Here is a 16,612-nt window from a genome sequence, read left to right as displayed (position 1 = left end):
ATTCAGGTAGGGGGGGGCGCACAACGCACATGCCAGGTGACTAGGGAACTCGCTGGCTGCTAACGGGCTAAAGAAAAGTTTTTTAATACTATAGTCTGTACTGTTTTTCTCAAGATCAGGGACAGTCATACTAAAACACAGCAGATGGTGGTCAGATAGCTCTGGCCTTTCAATAGTTCTGTCGACTGTGATACTCAGACCTCTAGAGATCACCAAGTCCAGGGTGTGGCCGTGTATATGTGTTGGGCCGACAACATGCTTGGTTTTATGCGTTTGAATAAAATCAAACGAGTACAACAACTGTAAGAAGCCCACAGCCTCAGCATCTGAAACATTATCCACATGAATGTTTCCCTCGCCTGTTATCAGGGTTATGTCATAGTTAGTGGAACAGATAGATAGAAGTTCTGCTATTTCTGTTAAAAATAAGGCTTTACTGAACTTTGGAGGACGATAAATAGTAAGCATTAGCACAGGGGATTTACTCTAGTCTCAAGTACTCTCAAGTGGTGGCCTGGTATTCAAATGATGAATAGCTGCCAAGAGTCAGAGGTTTACATTTTAAAGTGTCTGAAAAAATATTTGCCAGTCCACCTCCTTTCTTAACCTCACATACTGAGTGCATAAAACTATAGCACGCAGGGCAGGCAGCGGCCAAAGTTACCGCTCCATCAGAGCCAAGCCATGTCTCTGTTCGAAAAACAATATCTAACTTCTTTTTTTGTATCCACTTTTTCTCCCCATTTTTTCAATTTGTTTCCCATCCCAATTTCGTATTATCCAATTCTTCCCTCCCCTGTCATTAAAAAAGAGTGAAGTTATCTATGTAGGTAATGTTCCAGAACCAACAGCATTCCTTCAGCCAAAGATGTAATTGGCGAAGGTGTCTGTATTTCATATCCCATAATTGAATCATCATGAGGTTTATGTTCTAGCATTGCTGAATTTACTGGAATTATAATCACATTTGGGTTTAAGAGCTCAAACAAACATTTTATGGCCTCATAAAAGTAAAATCCCCATTCATTGTCTATGGAGCAGCCCCAGATTCCACATCCCAGTGACATCAACAATTGGAGGGTTCTCTCTCTGATTTGTGGTGCATGTTCACAAATACTGACTGAACTGTCTTCGGGCACAGGATGAACATAATGTGAATTTGGTGACTCTTTAAAAAAAATGGGTAGCATTCCCCTTTAACTCATTCAGCGCTGACCATTTTCCCCATCCTGTTCTAGCTAGGCCACGCTTTAAAAGATAGGAGTGCGTCACCTTGTTTGTAGAGCTATATCTATATTCTATATTATAGCTATGGATACAATACTATGGTCATTTGACAGTAACTATCTTCTGTCCAAGATGCAAACATTTTTTTTTTCATGAATACGTTCGTGCATTATCCCGTGGTGAATATAAGTATAGTTTTGGAGTGATCTGGGCTAATTCCTGGAGAGCTGAGTTATAGGGCCCTACGTGAATTCCACTAAAAGCATTGGCGTTTTATCCCTGGACACGCTACTATTTCCAAATCAAATGTATATAATAGGTATTATGTTTCATCATGAATGCATGAAAGGGGGGGGGGGGGGGGGGGGGCGTTTCTGATGCTTTGATTGCCAGTAACGGCATTTGTTGTGAACCCCACACAAGCTGATCAGCTGGATCGATATGAAAACATTGTACGATCAAGCTGGAATTGACGTCAGATAGTCCTTACCTTTGATCGGGCGTATTCCAAAAAGAATATTCCAATTGTCTGCTCGCAATTTCCAGTATTGGTGTCCATCTGGTCCCGGACATAATTTGGCACAATTTATGGGTCGAGTGTGCTAGATGCGTTTCGAAGTGGTCGGATGAAGTGATCTACTTGGCTCCGTCTAAATTCAGCGCCCGGAGGGGTTTAAACGTAACACACGGTTTGTAACAGGGTTTACTGCACTCTCGATACTGCCACCTAGTAGGATCTGGCCGGTACTGCACCCCCGGGGTCCCAGTATGCCTTTTAACGGCAACATACAGGTCCGTGACATTGAATAGAATATTAAAGGGGAACTATTTTACTATTTCTTTCACTATTTGGGCACTTTTACACAATTCCTGTGAGTTTATGGAACACCTCTGTAATTTTTTCTTTTTTTTAATTCATTGTTTTGTATTTCTAATGAAGTCCTCAAAAACAGCATTTTTCTACCTCAAGATCTTAAGCCGTTTTGAGCCTGGGCTCCAACCACAATGGTAATGGTTCTGCTTCGCCTGAACATTAACATGCAGCGGTGTCTTTCTGACATCACAAATCAGCACATTTTCAGATGACTCAGTTCAGTGAGGGTGAATATTGTGAGAGGAGAATTGGAAGAATGCGCCAATATGAGAATTAGAGACATAGATCATATTAATATAAGTCCACATAGCTAGGAAACAATGCTAAACACTGAAAAAGGCCATTTATAAGATAGTTCCCCTTTAAAATCTAAAAAAAGGAAAACGGACCAAATAACGTATATATACATGTGGTTGGCGTTCAACGGTTGTCGAGCAAACACGTATATAAACGTTGTTGGCGCAGATTGAGTTAAAGGGAAAAAAGGAAGGAAGGATGAAATGAAGGAAGGAAGTATGTGACCGTGGGCATTTGAAAAGGGCAAAGCTGTCTGTCGTGCTGTGTGAATGTGGGATTGTTGGATTGTGGTGAATCAGTTGTTATTGCTTGGTTTGTCTCTGGGGGCTTCTATGTAGAGAGAGAGCAACCCAAGGTTAATGTGTAGTTCATTACGCTGTGTATTTGTGTGTGTGTGTGTGTGTGTGTGTGTGTGTGTGTGTGTGTGTGTGTGTGTGTGTGTGTGTGTGTGTGTGTGTGTGTGTGTGTGTGTGTGTGTGTGTGTGTGTGGACTCACGTGCACATGTATTCTGTGTATGCATGTGTGCTTTTGTGCTACTGCTACTTAACAATGTGAGTGTGCAAGTGCGTGCGTGTGTGTTATGTATGTGTGCGCTTGCAAATTATGTGTGTTTCTTTATCTCTCTTGTGTGTGTGTGTATATTTGTGTTTCATTCTCTCTGTGTGTGTGTGTGTGTGTATTTGTGTTTCTTTCTATCTCTGTCTCTCTCTGTGTGTGTGTGTGTGTGTGTGTGTGTGTGTGTGTGTGTGTGTGTGTGTGTGTGTGTGTGTGTGTGTGTGTGTGTGTGTGTGTGTATTTGTGTTTCTTTCTCTTTCTGTCTGTGTGCGTGTGTCAGTGTAGTTTCTGGGAATTGTCTCCACCAGAAGCCCTGAGTCCCTGAGGACTCTCTAATTGATGCTTCCTGGTTTTAGTCTTGTATGGACGGTGTCCCCTGAGGCCCAAAATTGGCTGCAGTCCATTTAGTCAAGAGGAGAATCCAGTCTTGCAATGTATGTCACCACCAGTCACGAACCATGTGATGTCAAGAGTTTCCCAGTGGTTGAACAGACTATGTGTGCTTAAAGGCTCAATCATAGTCCACACATTAGCATCCATCTAAAATGATGCAACAGCGGACCTCAACATACGTCCACATAATGGGCATGTCCACATTTTAGTGCACGGGTGACATGTGTACTGATCAAAGCAGATTGGTGGACCAAGTACAGCTGGTACGCCTGAACTATGAAACTTACTTTTCTTTATCTCTCTCTTTTATCATTTGCACCCAATTTAGTTGTTATGCCAATTTCTTGGTCGTTGCACTGGGGGGGGGGGGGGGGGGGGGGGGTAGACTACCACATGCCTCCTCTGTCGGTCTGGGGAGGGTACAGTATAGACTACCACATGCCACCTCTGTCGGTCTGGGGAGGGTGTAGACTACCACATACCTCCTCTGTCGGTCTGGGGAGGGTACAGTATAGACTACCACATGCCTCCTCTGTTGGTCAGGGGAGGGTGTAGACTACCACATGCCACCTCTGTCGGTCTGGGGAGGGTGTAGACTATCACATGCCACCTCTGTCAGTCTGAGGAGGGTATAGACTACCACATGCCACCTTTGTCGGTCTGAGGAGGGTACAGTATAGACTACCACATGCCACCTCTGTCGGTCTGAGGAGGGTACAGTATAGACTACCATATGCCACCTCTGTCGGTCTGAGGAGGGTACAGTATAGACTACCATATGCCACCTCTGTCGGTCTGAGGAGGGTACAGTATAGACTACCATAGTCAAGTCAAGAGTTTTATTTGTCACGGCATACAAGTATACAATGAAATGCGGGTGGTCTTGCCCGCAACGATGTGCAATAACATATAATAGAATCCAATAGAACAACATTGTGCAATAACAAGTAACATTGTGCAATAAACAAGTAGCATAGTAGGGCATATCGGTATATGTACATAAGTTATTTACAGAGCATGGAGGACATGCTAGGTCCTTTGGTAGTGCAATACACTGTTAGCTACGGATGAGCACTGGGTCTTTCTGTACATGCTAATTTATACAATCTCCGGTTATACTATACTATTTTTAAAGTGACCTTTCCTTAGTGGCCATAAGTGTGGGCGTGTGCAGCATGAGTGTGTGCTTGCTCATGTTAAAGTGGCTGCTAGTGTGTGAGCGTGTACAGTGTGTGTGTCGTGTGTGTGCTCATGTGTGCTTGTGTGTGGAGAGTTCAGTGTTCAAGGCTCTGATGGCCTGGGGGAAGAAGCTGAGCCGAAGTCTCTCTGTCCTAGTAGCTGGTGTTCGCAGGCGTCTGCCTGACCTCAGCAGCATGAACAGGCTGTTGTTGGGGTGGTGTGGGTCTTTCATTATTCTGCAGGCTTTGGATTTGCACCTCTTGTTGTATAGAACCTGCAGAGGTGGTAGTGCAATACCCGTGGTACGCTCGGCTGAGCGCACCACTCTCTGTAGGGCCTTCTTGTCCTGTGCCGTGCTGTTTCCATACCAGGCAGTGATGTTTCCAGTCAAGATGCTCTCTACAGCTCCGGAGTAAAAGGACTGGAGTATCTTCCCAGATACTCTGAACTTCCTTAACTGTCTCAGGTGGTAGAGGCGTTGCTTTGCCTTTTTTACGACTGAGTCTATGTGTGTTGTCCATGTCAGATCCTCTGCGATGTGGACCCCCAGGTACTTAAAGCTGCTCACTCTGTCCACGGTAGCCCCGTTTATCCTCAGTGGTGTGTGTGTCTCCTGCTGTCCTCTCCTATAATCCACGATCAGCTCCTTGGTTTTACCAATGTTCAGGAGCAGGCTGTTGTCCTGGCACCAGCGTTCCAGTACCTCAACCTCCTCCCGGTAGGCCTTCTCGTCGTTGTCCGAGATCAGCCCCACCACCACTGTGTCGTCCGCAAACTTCACTATGGAGTTGGAGCTGAACTTGGCCACACAGTCATGTGTGTATAGTGAGTACAGCAGGGGGCTCAGAACACAGCCCTGGGGGGACCCGATGCTCAGGGTGATGGTGTTGGAGGTCTGACCCCCCACCCTGACCGCCTGGGGCCTTTCACTCAGAAAGTCCAGTATCCAGGCGCTCAGAGCGGAGCTCAGACCCAGCTCGATCAGCTTGTCCACCAGTCTGGTGGGGACTATGGTGTTGAATGCTGAGCTGTAGTCAATGAACAACAGTCTCACATAGCCCCCCTTCTGACGGTCCAGGTGAGAGAGGGTGCTGTGCAGTACTTGGGAGACCGCATCGTCAGTGGACCTGTTTGGCCTGTATGCAAATTGCATAGGGTCCATATCACTGGGGAGGGAGGCACAAATGTGATCCTTGACCAGCCTCTCGAAACATTTCATGGCCACAGAGGTGAGTGCCACCGGTCTGTAGTCATTGAGACCTGCTGGGGAGGGTTTCTTTGGTACCGGGATAATGGTGGACATCTTGAAGCAGGCAGGGACCACTGACTCCTTCAGGGATCGATTAAATATGGTGGTGAACACAGGGGCTAGCTGGTTAGCACAGGACTTAAGTATGCGTCCTGTTATTCCATCTGGGCCAGCAGCCTTTCTGGTGTTCACCTGCATAAATGCTCTTCTCACACTGTGTACCGTCAATGAGAGAGCGTCCCCGCCCCCCCGCGGATGCCCCCCCCCTCCACAACAGCCAGCGCGCCAGTGACGTCACTAGCCGTTGAGCTAGCGGTGCCGCTGTTTGCACCAAACTGCGCGTAGAAGGTGTTGAGCTGGTCCGCGAGGGAGGCGTCGTCGCTCCCCATTGAGGGGGCGCTGACTTTGTAGTCAGTTATCGTCCTCAGTCCCTGCCATAAGCCTCTTGTGTCATTCTGTGCCATTTGTACCTCCATCTTGTCAGCATACGTCTTTTTCGCAAGTTTAACAGCCTTGCGCAGAGTGTAGACTGTTGTCTTGTACTCTTCCATGTTTCCTGACTCTCTGCCCAGGTTGTAGGCAGTGGTGCGAGAGTTCAGAGCTGCTCTGATAGTACTGTCCACCCATGGTTTCTGGTTCGGGAACACCCTCGCCTTCTTTGTGGGGACAATACTATCAGAAAGTGTTGTTATGAAGGACACCACAGTGTCTGTGAACTCGCTGACGTCACTGGCGCTTCCCTCAAACATTCCCCAGTTGACGTTATCGAGTGCGTCCTGAAGCATGGCCTCTGATTGGTCGGTCCATCTTTTTACCTCACGTGACACGACAGCGCGACCGGAGTACTGGCCCCCTAAATGGAAATCAGACTAAGTGTTGAGCTCCAGGCTCTCCACTCGTCCCGGTTACCCCAAACTTAAGCACTCTACCGGGCCTCGCAAGTTCAAGGAGCTGCCCCCGGCCTCCAGCGCGACCGGAGTACTGGCCCCCTAAATGGAAATCAGACTAAGTGTTGAGCTCCAGGCTCTCCACTCGTCCCGGTTACCCCAAACCAGGATAATGGCGGCATGATCCTCTGTCGGTCTGAGGAGGGTGTAGACTACCACATGCCTCCTCCGATACATGTTGAAGTCAACAGCTGCTTATTTTCACCTGACAGCTAGGAGTTTCACTGGTTTCACAAGCGTAATGCATGCAGGGGTTCACACTATCATCCCCCAGATCCCATCCCCACTAAACAGCCGCCCCCCCGACCGACCAGTAGGAGTCGCTGTTGCAATGACCAGGACTCATATCCCCACTGGCTTCCTACCGGCAAAAAACACTGCCAACCAATTGTCTTCATATGAACGACTGGCCTAGCTGGAAGTACCACTGACACTGGGATTTGAACCCCTGGTCTCTGCGGTGGTAGGCAAGTGCTTAGACCTGACTACCCAACCACCCATGCCCTGTACTTCTAGACTATGACTGAGTTTTAAGTTAATTTAAAGTAAGGTCATGTGCTGTTACTGCACACCTCATAAGAAGTGGTCACCTCAAAGACCTCATAAGAAGTGGTCACCTCAAAGACATCATAAGAAGTGGTCACCTCAAAGACCTCGTAAGAAGTGGTCACCTTTGGTATCTTCTATCTTTGGTGGTGTTGCTACCCATTTGGATTACGGATTGGGCCTTTAGGACTGCTTTGCCAACCTGGAAGAAACAACTGCACTTTACTCCTTCCTCACATACTTCATCCTCAGTGAACAGCATTATAATCAAAGTCAATGTACTGTTCCTTCAGTTGACAGGAGGAACAAAGGATGTGGTGGCACCAGTAAAAAGCTCTTGTCTTAAGAACATACGTCACCAGTAAAAAGCTTGTAACTTAAGAATATACGTCACCAGTAAATAAAAAAAAAAAAATTTAAGAATGTATGTCACCAGTAAAAAGCTCCTGTCTTAAGAATATACGTCATCAGTAAAAAGCTCTTATCTTAAGTGTATATGTCACCAGTAAAAAGCTCTGTCAAACATGCTACCTTTGGTCTTATTGCATTAAGGTGCTGGCAGTGTCTCAAAGTCATGGTAGGTTTTTATGAAACAGCAGGGTTACAAGAAGCTGCCCTCTGTTTGAGGTTAAACCTACAGTACTCTACAGGGGCAAGACAAAAAGCCTAAAAAAACTCTGGTGTGAGTGTACCATTTCTTAAACAGTGTAACAAAATACACGCCAACAAAGTGACTAAATCAAAAAGGGACACAAAATTCATTAAAGTTCCCCATTCTGTTAAACTTTGACCATGTTGGGGGAGGGGGGTCACAAATATCTGTCCCTCTGTTTTAATGAGATGAAGAGATGAAAACCACTGAGATAGATGGTGGGATACCAAGCTGGAGGAAAGCTTGAGGAAAGATGAGATGAGTTATTCACACCGGACGTGTGGGGCTCTAGACGCTGCTCACGTTAACCGGATGCTGTTATTCATATTGGACACGCCTGGCATGCAGCTCTGCATGTGGCTCGTGGAAGGGCTTTTTTTCAGCATGACAGCAACTACAGAATGCATACAAAATTAAAAAGTGCAAATCTGCCAGAGCTGCGACCATGGGTGCATTCACACACCCTCACACAAACACTTAATAATAATAATAATAATAGATCAAATGTATATAGCGCCTTTCATAGAACCCAAGGTCGCTTCACAATCAGGACAAAAAATAGGGCAAGGAAAATAGGGGGGGGGGGGAGAGGGGATGAGGGAAGGTAAGGGATAATGGACCTAATCTAATCTAAACTAACTGATGGGGAAAGCCTTGGTGAAGAGGTGTGTTTTTAGAGCGGATTTGAAGGTGTCCAGGGTTGGGGCGTTGCGGATTTCGGGGGGGAGAGAGTTCCAGAGGGTAGGGGACGCCACGCTGAAGGCTCTGTCCCCAAAAGTCCGTAACCTGGTGCGAGGGATGGAGAGGAGACCTAGATCAGAGGATCGTAGGTTCCGGGATGGAGTGTACTGGTGGAGGAGATCAGACAGGTACCGGGGGGCGAGGGCATGGAGGGATTTGTAGGTGAGGAGCAGGAGTTTGAAGGTGATGCAGAACTTGACCTCCATGCCAAGCTCCAAGCTTCAAGGGAGAAAACTGTGGCCGCTAAGAGGGTGGGGACACTTTTGTGGACCAACCAACACAGTGGGCTATGGAGCTGCTGGTTGTAGCTAAAAACCAACCAAAGAACACCTACGGGAGACTGCAATTCGAAACTGGCCCATGTAAATGTCCTAACCCAACCCCCTCCAATGTACAGTAAATGACCAAGTATGGTTGTCAATATTCCAATGTACAGTTTTGCTTGTACAGTTGTACAGTGTACAGGGAGTCCAGGATAATGCCCAGGTTGCGGACCTTTGGGGAAGGGCAGATGGAGCAGCCATCTATATCGAGGGTGAGATCTCCAACCTTCCGGAGCAGGGCCTTGGGTGCCACAACCATGAGCTCAGTTTTATTGTTGTTCAGTTTGAGAAGGTTAGATGACATCCATGTTTTTATTTCATGGAGGCAGTTGACAAGGGAGCGTGGGGGGAGCTGGGTGGATGGTTTGGTGGAGAGTTAAGTTGTGTGTCGTCGGTGTATGAGTGGAAACTGAGGCCATGGCGGCAGATGATCTGACCGAGGGGGAGCATGTAGATGGTGAACAGATTTGGGCCAAGTACAGAACCTTGGGGGACGCCTTGGTTGACTGGGGCCGGGGTGGAACTGGAATCGCTGATGGTGATAAACTGTGTCCGGGTGGTGAGGTAGGGTTGAAACCAGGAGAGTGCTGAGCCAGTGATGCAGAGGTTGTCGGATAGGCGGTTGAGAATGGGAAACTGTATCAAAGGCTGCAGAAAGGTCCAGGAGGATGAGGATGCTAATGTGGCCAGAGTCAGCTGCAAGGAGGAGGTTCTTGGTGATTTTGATGAGGGCGGTCTCTGTGCTGTGGTGAGTTCTGAAGCCGGATTGAAAAGGCTCATAGAGCTCATGGTTGGACATGTATTGTTGGAGTTGGCTGGCCACTGCTCTTTCCAATATTTTACTAAGGAAAGGAAGGTTGGAGATCGGATGGTAGTTGTTGAGCTCGTCTGAGTCAAGGCCGGGCTTCTTGAGGATGGGAGTGACAGAGGCTGTTTTAAAGCAGGAGGGGATGATACCAGATTTAAGTAAGGAGTTGATGATGTTGACCATGGTGGGGCAGAGAGCAGGGAGGCAGATCTTGACCAGGGTAGTAGGCATGGGGTAGAGTGAACAAGTGGAGGCTTTGGCCGAAGCTATAAGCTTGGCAACTTGAGGACCATCCACCGGGGAGAAGGAGGAGAGGCTGCATTGGGGGGGACACCCAGGAGGAAGTGCAGGTGAGGGGGAGGATGAGGGAACCACTAGCTGCTGGTAGATGATGTTAACCTTGTCCAGAAAACAAGGAACCTGGAGCAGAGGTTGTGGGCACCAGATGGGCGGGGGGATCGAGGGGGCGGAGTAGCCGGTTGATGGTGGAGAATAGTGTCCTGGGGTGGATTTGCTGGTTACCGATGAGGGTGGAATAGTAGTGTGTTTTGGCCTTGGAGAGAGCTACCTTGTAGGTCGAGGTGGACAGTGAGGCCAGATCTTTTTTGGGACCTCTCCAATTGGCGGCCGACAGCCTTTAGGGAGTGAAGTTCAGTGTGACGGGTGTAGGTGACAGTCTGGGTTTTGATGGGGGCAAGAGAGTCCAGGCTGCGGGATAAGGCGGAGTTGTAGTGGGCAGCCAGACCATCCACCTGGGTGCTGGGGGGAGCTGAAGAAAGGTGGGTGGTTAGCAGGTTGGTCAGAGCTGGTGCACTGACTGTTTTGATGTTCCTGTAGGTCAGGGGTAGGCAATTAAGTTTGGCCGAGGGCCAAATTTCTTCCAAGCCATTGTATGGGGGGCCGGAAACAAAAACAATGGCTAATTTAATATGTTGATAGTGAAAACATTTGAACTCTGTGACAGACCACCTTATAACTAAGACATACATTTGTGGCAGAGGCAGATAATGGACAAAATAAACGAGCTGCATAGGTGGCCTAATAAACTGTAAACGACATACACATTTGCACTGAACATTATACCTTTGTCTGTTTGCCATTTTATTATAAAACCAGAGACAAGCGCCTTTCTCTTATCGGCCTATCTTACATTACGCACAACCAATGTGTCTATCTGACGGCCCTTTCTGTGGAGCGCACTGGACTATTGAGAAACAATAGGAATTTTCCATTGGTTCTCCCAGTCCATGTGACCATTTCTAGCATTTCCATTGGCTATAGTGACAGACATAGATATATGATGAATGGATTAGATGCAGTCCAGAGAAAACAACCAATCTAGATATTTCAAGATTCTATGCTTTACATCCGCGCATTCTCTGAGAGATGCACTACATTTTTAGATGACAATCGATTCCGATACAATAAAGCAAGTCTTTATCACAAACAAATCCAAAGATATTTAATGTTTTACAAAACATGTCTACTATTGCGCCCGGCTTTAGAGGGTTAAAAGCCTAATAGTATTTTTTATTTAGTTAATAAATGTCTCGTTGTAATTCCTTATATACCTAATGTAGCGCATCTTCTTGAAGCAGATTCAGCGTTTTTTGCTCTGATTTGACTACAGTTACTGTTCACATGTGTGGTGCCGTCACAGTCATATATAAGTAAAGATAAAGTTTGAATGACTTACTGAACTGATCTTTTAATTCCACACCACACATGTGGTGTGGCTTGTTTGATATTTCAGCACCAGGCGCTGTCCACCGACTTTTTTCATGTTGAGCAAGCACTACATTGCACCTCGCTGCCTATCTGTTATTCACTCTCAACATGGATAAAACAACGTATAATAAGCATTCTTTAGGTGGTGGTAGTTTCTCTATTTGGACATTATAGCTAACATATAGCCTAGCCTAGTTGGTCTGATATAAAAAAAAAATAATAAAAGAAAATATAAAAAAATATATATTTTCGTTTATTTATTTTTAATATTCTGAAGGGCCAGATATTATTGCTGGCGGGCCAATTTCGGCCCGCGGGCCGCCTATTGGCGACCTGTGCTGTAGGTGATGGTGCATGCATTTCACAGCTTGGGCAGGGAAGCAGGGAGGGTTAAAAGGACAGCATGGTGGTCAGACACTGCCAGGTCGAGACACTGTAGATCAGATGGTGTTGTGCCAGTGGAGCAGACGAGGTCAAGTGTGTGTCCTTTGGTGTGGGTGGGACCTTTTATATGCTGTGAGATATTGAAGCAATCCAGTAGTGAGAGGAGATCAATGGAGCAGCTGGTGTTGTCCACGTGGATGTTGAAGTCCCCAAGCAGGAATGTGGATGAGCACATAGTGCAGACAGTGGTGAGGAGTTCAGACAGGTCAGACATGAAGGAGGTGGAGGCTTTGGGGGGGGTGGTAGATGAGGACTACCTGGAGAGGTGTAGGCCTAGGTAGTGAGAAAGCCATGCACTCAAAGGAGGTGACAGTGGGTACTGGGAGTTCTTTGACTAGGAAGTCAGCCCGATGTATTATGGCCAGCCCACCACCACGACCCTGAGTACGTGGCCTGAGATCGCATGTATCCTCTTACAGGCAGAAGTACATAAGTGTGTAGTAAAGTCTTTTAAATAATACTGTATAGTTTGCTTTTGTAGCTGAGTAGCCTCATCTTTTCTTTTCTTTCTTCACGCAAACAGACTGAACATTTTACATATTTTCATCAATTCATATGGCAATATGTTTTATTTAATCAATGTAATTATTTTATTCATTATCTTTATTTTATTGGTCAAAAAGTGTTATAAAAAAGGAGTGACATAAAAGACAAATAAGAGACATAATGGACAGACTGCTAAAAGTCTGAAAGCAGAGGTTGCAGGTAGCCTTATCGTAAGCATTATAACGTTAAATATCCCTAAATAGCCATTTCAGTAACTCTCTCTCCATCTCTCTCTCCCTTCCTCTATCTCTCACCCTTTCTCTCTCCCCTCTTTCTTCCTCCTTCTCACTCTCTCTCTCCCTCTCCCCCGTCTTACCCTCCCTCCTCCCCTCTCTCTCTCAGGCTGGGGCAGCCAGAGCTCTAAGGTTCAGATCCATCACAACACATGGCTCCATTTCCCGGGTCACAACCTGAGGTGGATCCTGACCTTCTCCCTCCTCTTCGTCCACGTCTGTGAGATCGCCGAGGGAATCGTCTCCAACAAGTAAACACCTGTGAATAATTAAACCTGCACCAAAAATTACACGCCGCTGCATATACATTTATTTGGAACAACAAACGTCCACGAATAAAAAGATCCACTGCACAGAGAAATAAAGCCGACAGGGGTTTAGCCTTTCCAGACTTCAACTATTATTTTAAAGCGTTCTCTTTAAGACCACTGATCACCTGGTTTGATTCTCAAGCATCGGTATCCTGGAGACCATTAGAGGAGAACATAGTGGCACCACATAGACTGCAGGATATAGTGTACACCAACTTATCAATTAAGCAATGCAACTTGAGATTTGGCCCTCTTATTACACATGTGATCCGGATATGGCGTGACACACAGAAAAAGTGTACTAACCACCATAAATGGCACAGTCATTCTCCCCTATTTAATAACAATTTACTCCTTATTGCACAACAACCTATCAGATTTCCTAGATGGGAAAAGAAAGGCATACACACATTGGGGGATATTTTCAATGACCATGGTTTCTGCAGTTATCAAGATATATTTAACAAATTTAACCTCACCAGTTCCACTCATTTTTTCGATCTACAATTAAGAGCAGCTTTGAAGGCTCACGGAGTCCCATTAAATATTCCACTTGAGCACCACAGATTTCACAAATTCTTTTATGACAAGGAGACATCGAGAGGCTTTGTCTCTGACTTTTATCGTCACTTACTTACGTCCTCATATGAGGTCCTTCCCCTAGACTCGGTTTGGAGGAAGGATATCCCAAACTTGGAAGTAGATTTTGATTGGGATGCAGTCTGGGCAAACGTCCGGCTATCATCACGCAACCCGGATCACCAACAGATTAATCTCAATTTTGTTCATAGGACTTACCTGACTCCTAGACGTTTGCACCTAATAGGTCTCAGACAAGACCCTCGATGCTCCTTGTTGTGAAGGGCCAGATTAAAGCTGAGAATCTACATTTATTGTTTTATATACATTGTATATTATTTATATATACACGGTATATCCCTTTAAATCGGCGTTCGAACCATAGTAATATTCGCTCTCCTCATTGGATAGCGCCCTAGGCGCCAGCCCGCAAGCCCCCAACGTCAGGTTCAAAGACAAGCTCAGGCATGTCGTAACATGCCCGGAGACAGCGTATTGATTCCAGACAAGAACTGAGGTTTGGGACTAGATAATCACTTAAGTATATATACGGCGCAAGGTGCGCACAGCAGCACTTCCTTCGTTCTTGGTTCATCAAGTTCATCCCGAGTCAACGGGTAGTGAAGTGAGCAACCGTGCGTTAAGAACACGTGCAAATAGAATAGTAAAGTGTCAGAGTTTAATGCAGTAACGTCAAGTTCGACCTAGTTTAATGTGAAGTAAATAGTCGTTCATTTATTGTATATATCGTGCCAACACAGTTCGTTCGTGTGTAGCATTACCTAACGGTTCGTTCGTGTTAGCTAGTGGACCTTAGCCAGGGTGCGTGGCCTAAATACGTTGGTGCCAGTACCCGAGGAGGCCTAGTCGGAGAACCCGTTGGACATGTGCACAGGAGAACCAGCGGCGGCGATTGCAGAACCATTACTGGTTGGATTATATTGATTTGGAACGTGTTACCCGGAGAAGAGCCTCGTTGATTTCCACTATCGTTTGGGATTTAACCTCGTGAGGATTACACTCGGGCCGGCCTCATGGACAGAGGCTGGCTAGCTATCATCGTTTGCTATCGAGCATTGGATTACAGTTATTGCTTTTGCTGCTGATCGTTGGATTTACAAGGACTGGCTTCTGTACGTGGAGTCCCTTTATTCTTCATTGAATCAGACTGAGTATCCGAACATTCCTCTATCCTCTAGACCTTACAACTCTGAGAGGAACCCAGTATCTCCAGGCAGTACCAGCGTTGCCTTCTATAATTGCTATTGTACGCCAGGTGGCGTCAACCTAGTACCCATCGTAGGAATCCTACTATTCCCAGTGACTCATGCTACTGACTGACTTTATGCATATTCTTCGCCATACAAGCGCGACCCTAATTCTCATTCTGTAACCTAATGTTGCATAATAATAAAATACCCTCAAATACTATTTCTTTGTCAATGCCGTGTTATTATGAGTGTCCACCATCTATATTCGATGTACTGTCTGGCCAGTAATTAAAGTACATACCTAGCAGTGGTTTAATCTATCACAATCTTTAATACAGTCAGGGTTTTGTAACCCCTCAGTTACACTCCTTGTGTTCAAACGGTGCTCTTGGTACATTTATGCATATGTATTGGGTAGCTGTGGTGGAGAAGATAAAGGGAAGCATATAAACTTGTAATTTTCTGATGTTAAATGAAATAGTGGATGTATAGTCCAAGTGGGGGTCCTGAGGGGGGGGGGGGGGGGGGGGAGGGGAAGGAAAGAGCGAGGAAGAGCGAGCAAGAGCACATGTATTGTATTGTATTTATTATTTTTATGTCTTTTAATCTACATTTATTTTGATTTAATTACTGGACTGTCATTATTGTTATTATTATTTCTGTCATTGTCCTGTGATTTATCATTGATTATCACTGTTACTGTATTGTTTGTCTAGTTTCATGTTAAAAAATGGAAAATAAAGAACATTTGTTCAAAAATCAAGCTAAATCTAGGGATTATTTAGTTAAATTTGGGCAATTATTCTGTTTATCTAATCATCTGATATTTTGGACAGGATAGCAGGAAACGTGCCTCCGTCTCTACCTCCTGCAGATCACAATGATTACACAGTCTTTGTTCTCTTGGCTTCCAAGATTTAGAGTGTCTCCCTCTCTCTATTTCTAATTTATGATCACACACTATATTTAAAAAGTGTTTTTCTGTCTTTTAATGCTGGGAGTTCAAGGTAATTTGCAAGTTTGATAGTTGCTTATAGCATTCGGTCTTGGTTTGTGATTCCATTTCAGTTTTCTGATGTTTGTCAATCTTATTAATTTACGAATACGATTCCCCAGTACCTGACTGGCTACCAAGCATTTCGATTGCCGCTTGTAAAAGCTTTGATGAAATGACCAGAGTTCACTCAATATGCTGTGATATCATTTGATTTATTCTCATTAAGCAAACCTTCTCTCGCTTTCTCGTTTTCTCTCTCTGTCTCTCTCTCTCTCTCTCTCTGCCTCTCTGTCTCTCTACCCCCCCCCTCTCTCTCTGCAGGGCGATGCAGACCAACCACCTCCATCTCTTCATGCCAGCGTTCATAGGTTTCATAGCAGCCACAACATCAGTTGTTTACTACCACAACATAGAGACGTCCAACTTCCCCAAACTACTGCTGGGTAAGAGGCCTTTATTGTCAGATATTAGACTTTGAAGGACTTCTGATAGTCAACTACTGTTTATGTCATTAGAGTAAAGAAACTACTGTGCGCTAGTTCTAAAACTGTGTACATTCAACCATGTGCTCATGCGTCAGATCGTTAGATGGTGGAAAACACGCCATTCCTAGAGGTCGCTATTGTATTAGAAATGTTTGTTTTGTTGGTGTAACTATGTCAAGCGATTGCTGTCCAACACTGGCCGCCATCTACTGCTGTTTCGCCATTTCCCAACAGATCTTCGAGTAGTATTAGAATAGTTCCTAATTGTATGAGTTTTGCCCATCCC

The 16,612-nt window shown here is 45.6% G+C and overlaps 1 protein-coding gene across 1 annotated transcript in view; it reads left to right on the top strand.

Moving 5' to 3' along the window:
- The window catches only part of abcc9 (ATP-binding cassette, sub-family C (CFTR/MRP), member 9), a 209,767-nt gene that overhangs the window by 34,182 nt on the left and 158,973 nt on the right, over positions 1 to 16,612 (top strand). Inside the window, exons 2-3 of the mRNA XM_084330742.1 lie at positions 12,853 to 12,994; positions 16,163 to 16,284. Coding sequence (XP_084186868.1) covers positions 16,167 to 16,284 — 118 coding nt within the window. The 5' untranslated portion in view covers positions 12,853 to 12,994; positions 16,163 to 16,166. The remainder of the gene's footprint in view (positions 1 to 12,852; positions 12,995 to 16,162; positions 16,285 to 16,612) is intronic.

This window comes from Notolepis coatsorum, assembly GCF_963971535.1.
Source record: "Notolepis coatsorum genome assembly, chromosome: 15".
NCBI lineage: Eukaryota > Metazoa > Chordata > Actinopteri > Aulopiformes > Paralepididae > Notolepis > Notolepis coatsorum.
This window is presented reverse-complemented; position numbering and strand designations above follow the sequence as displayed.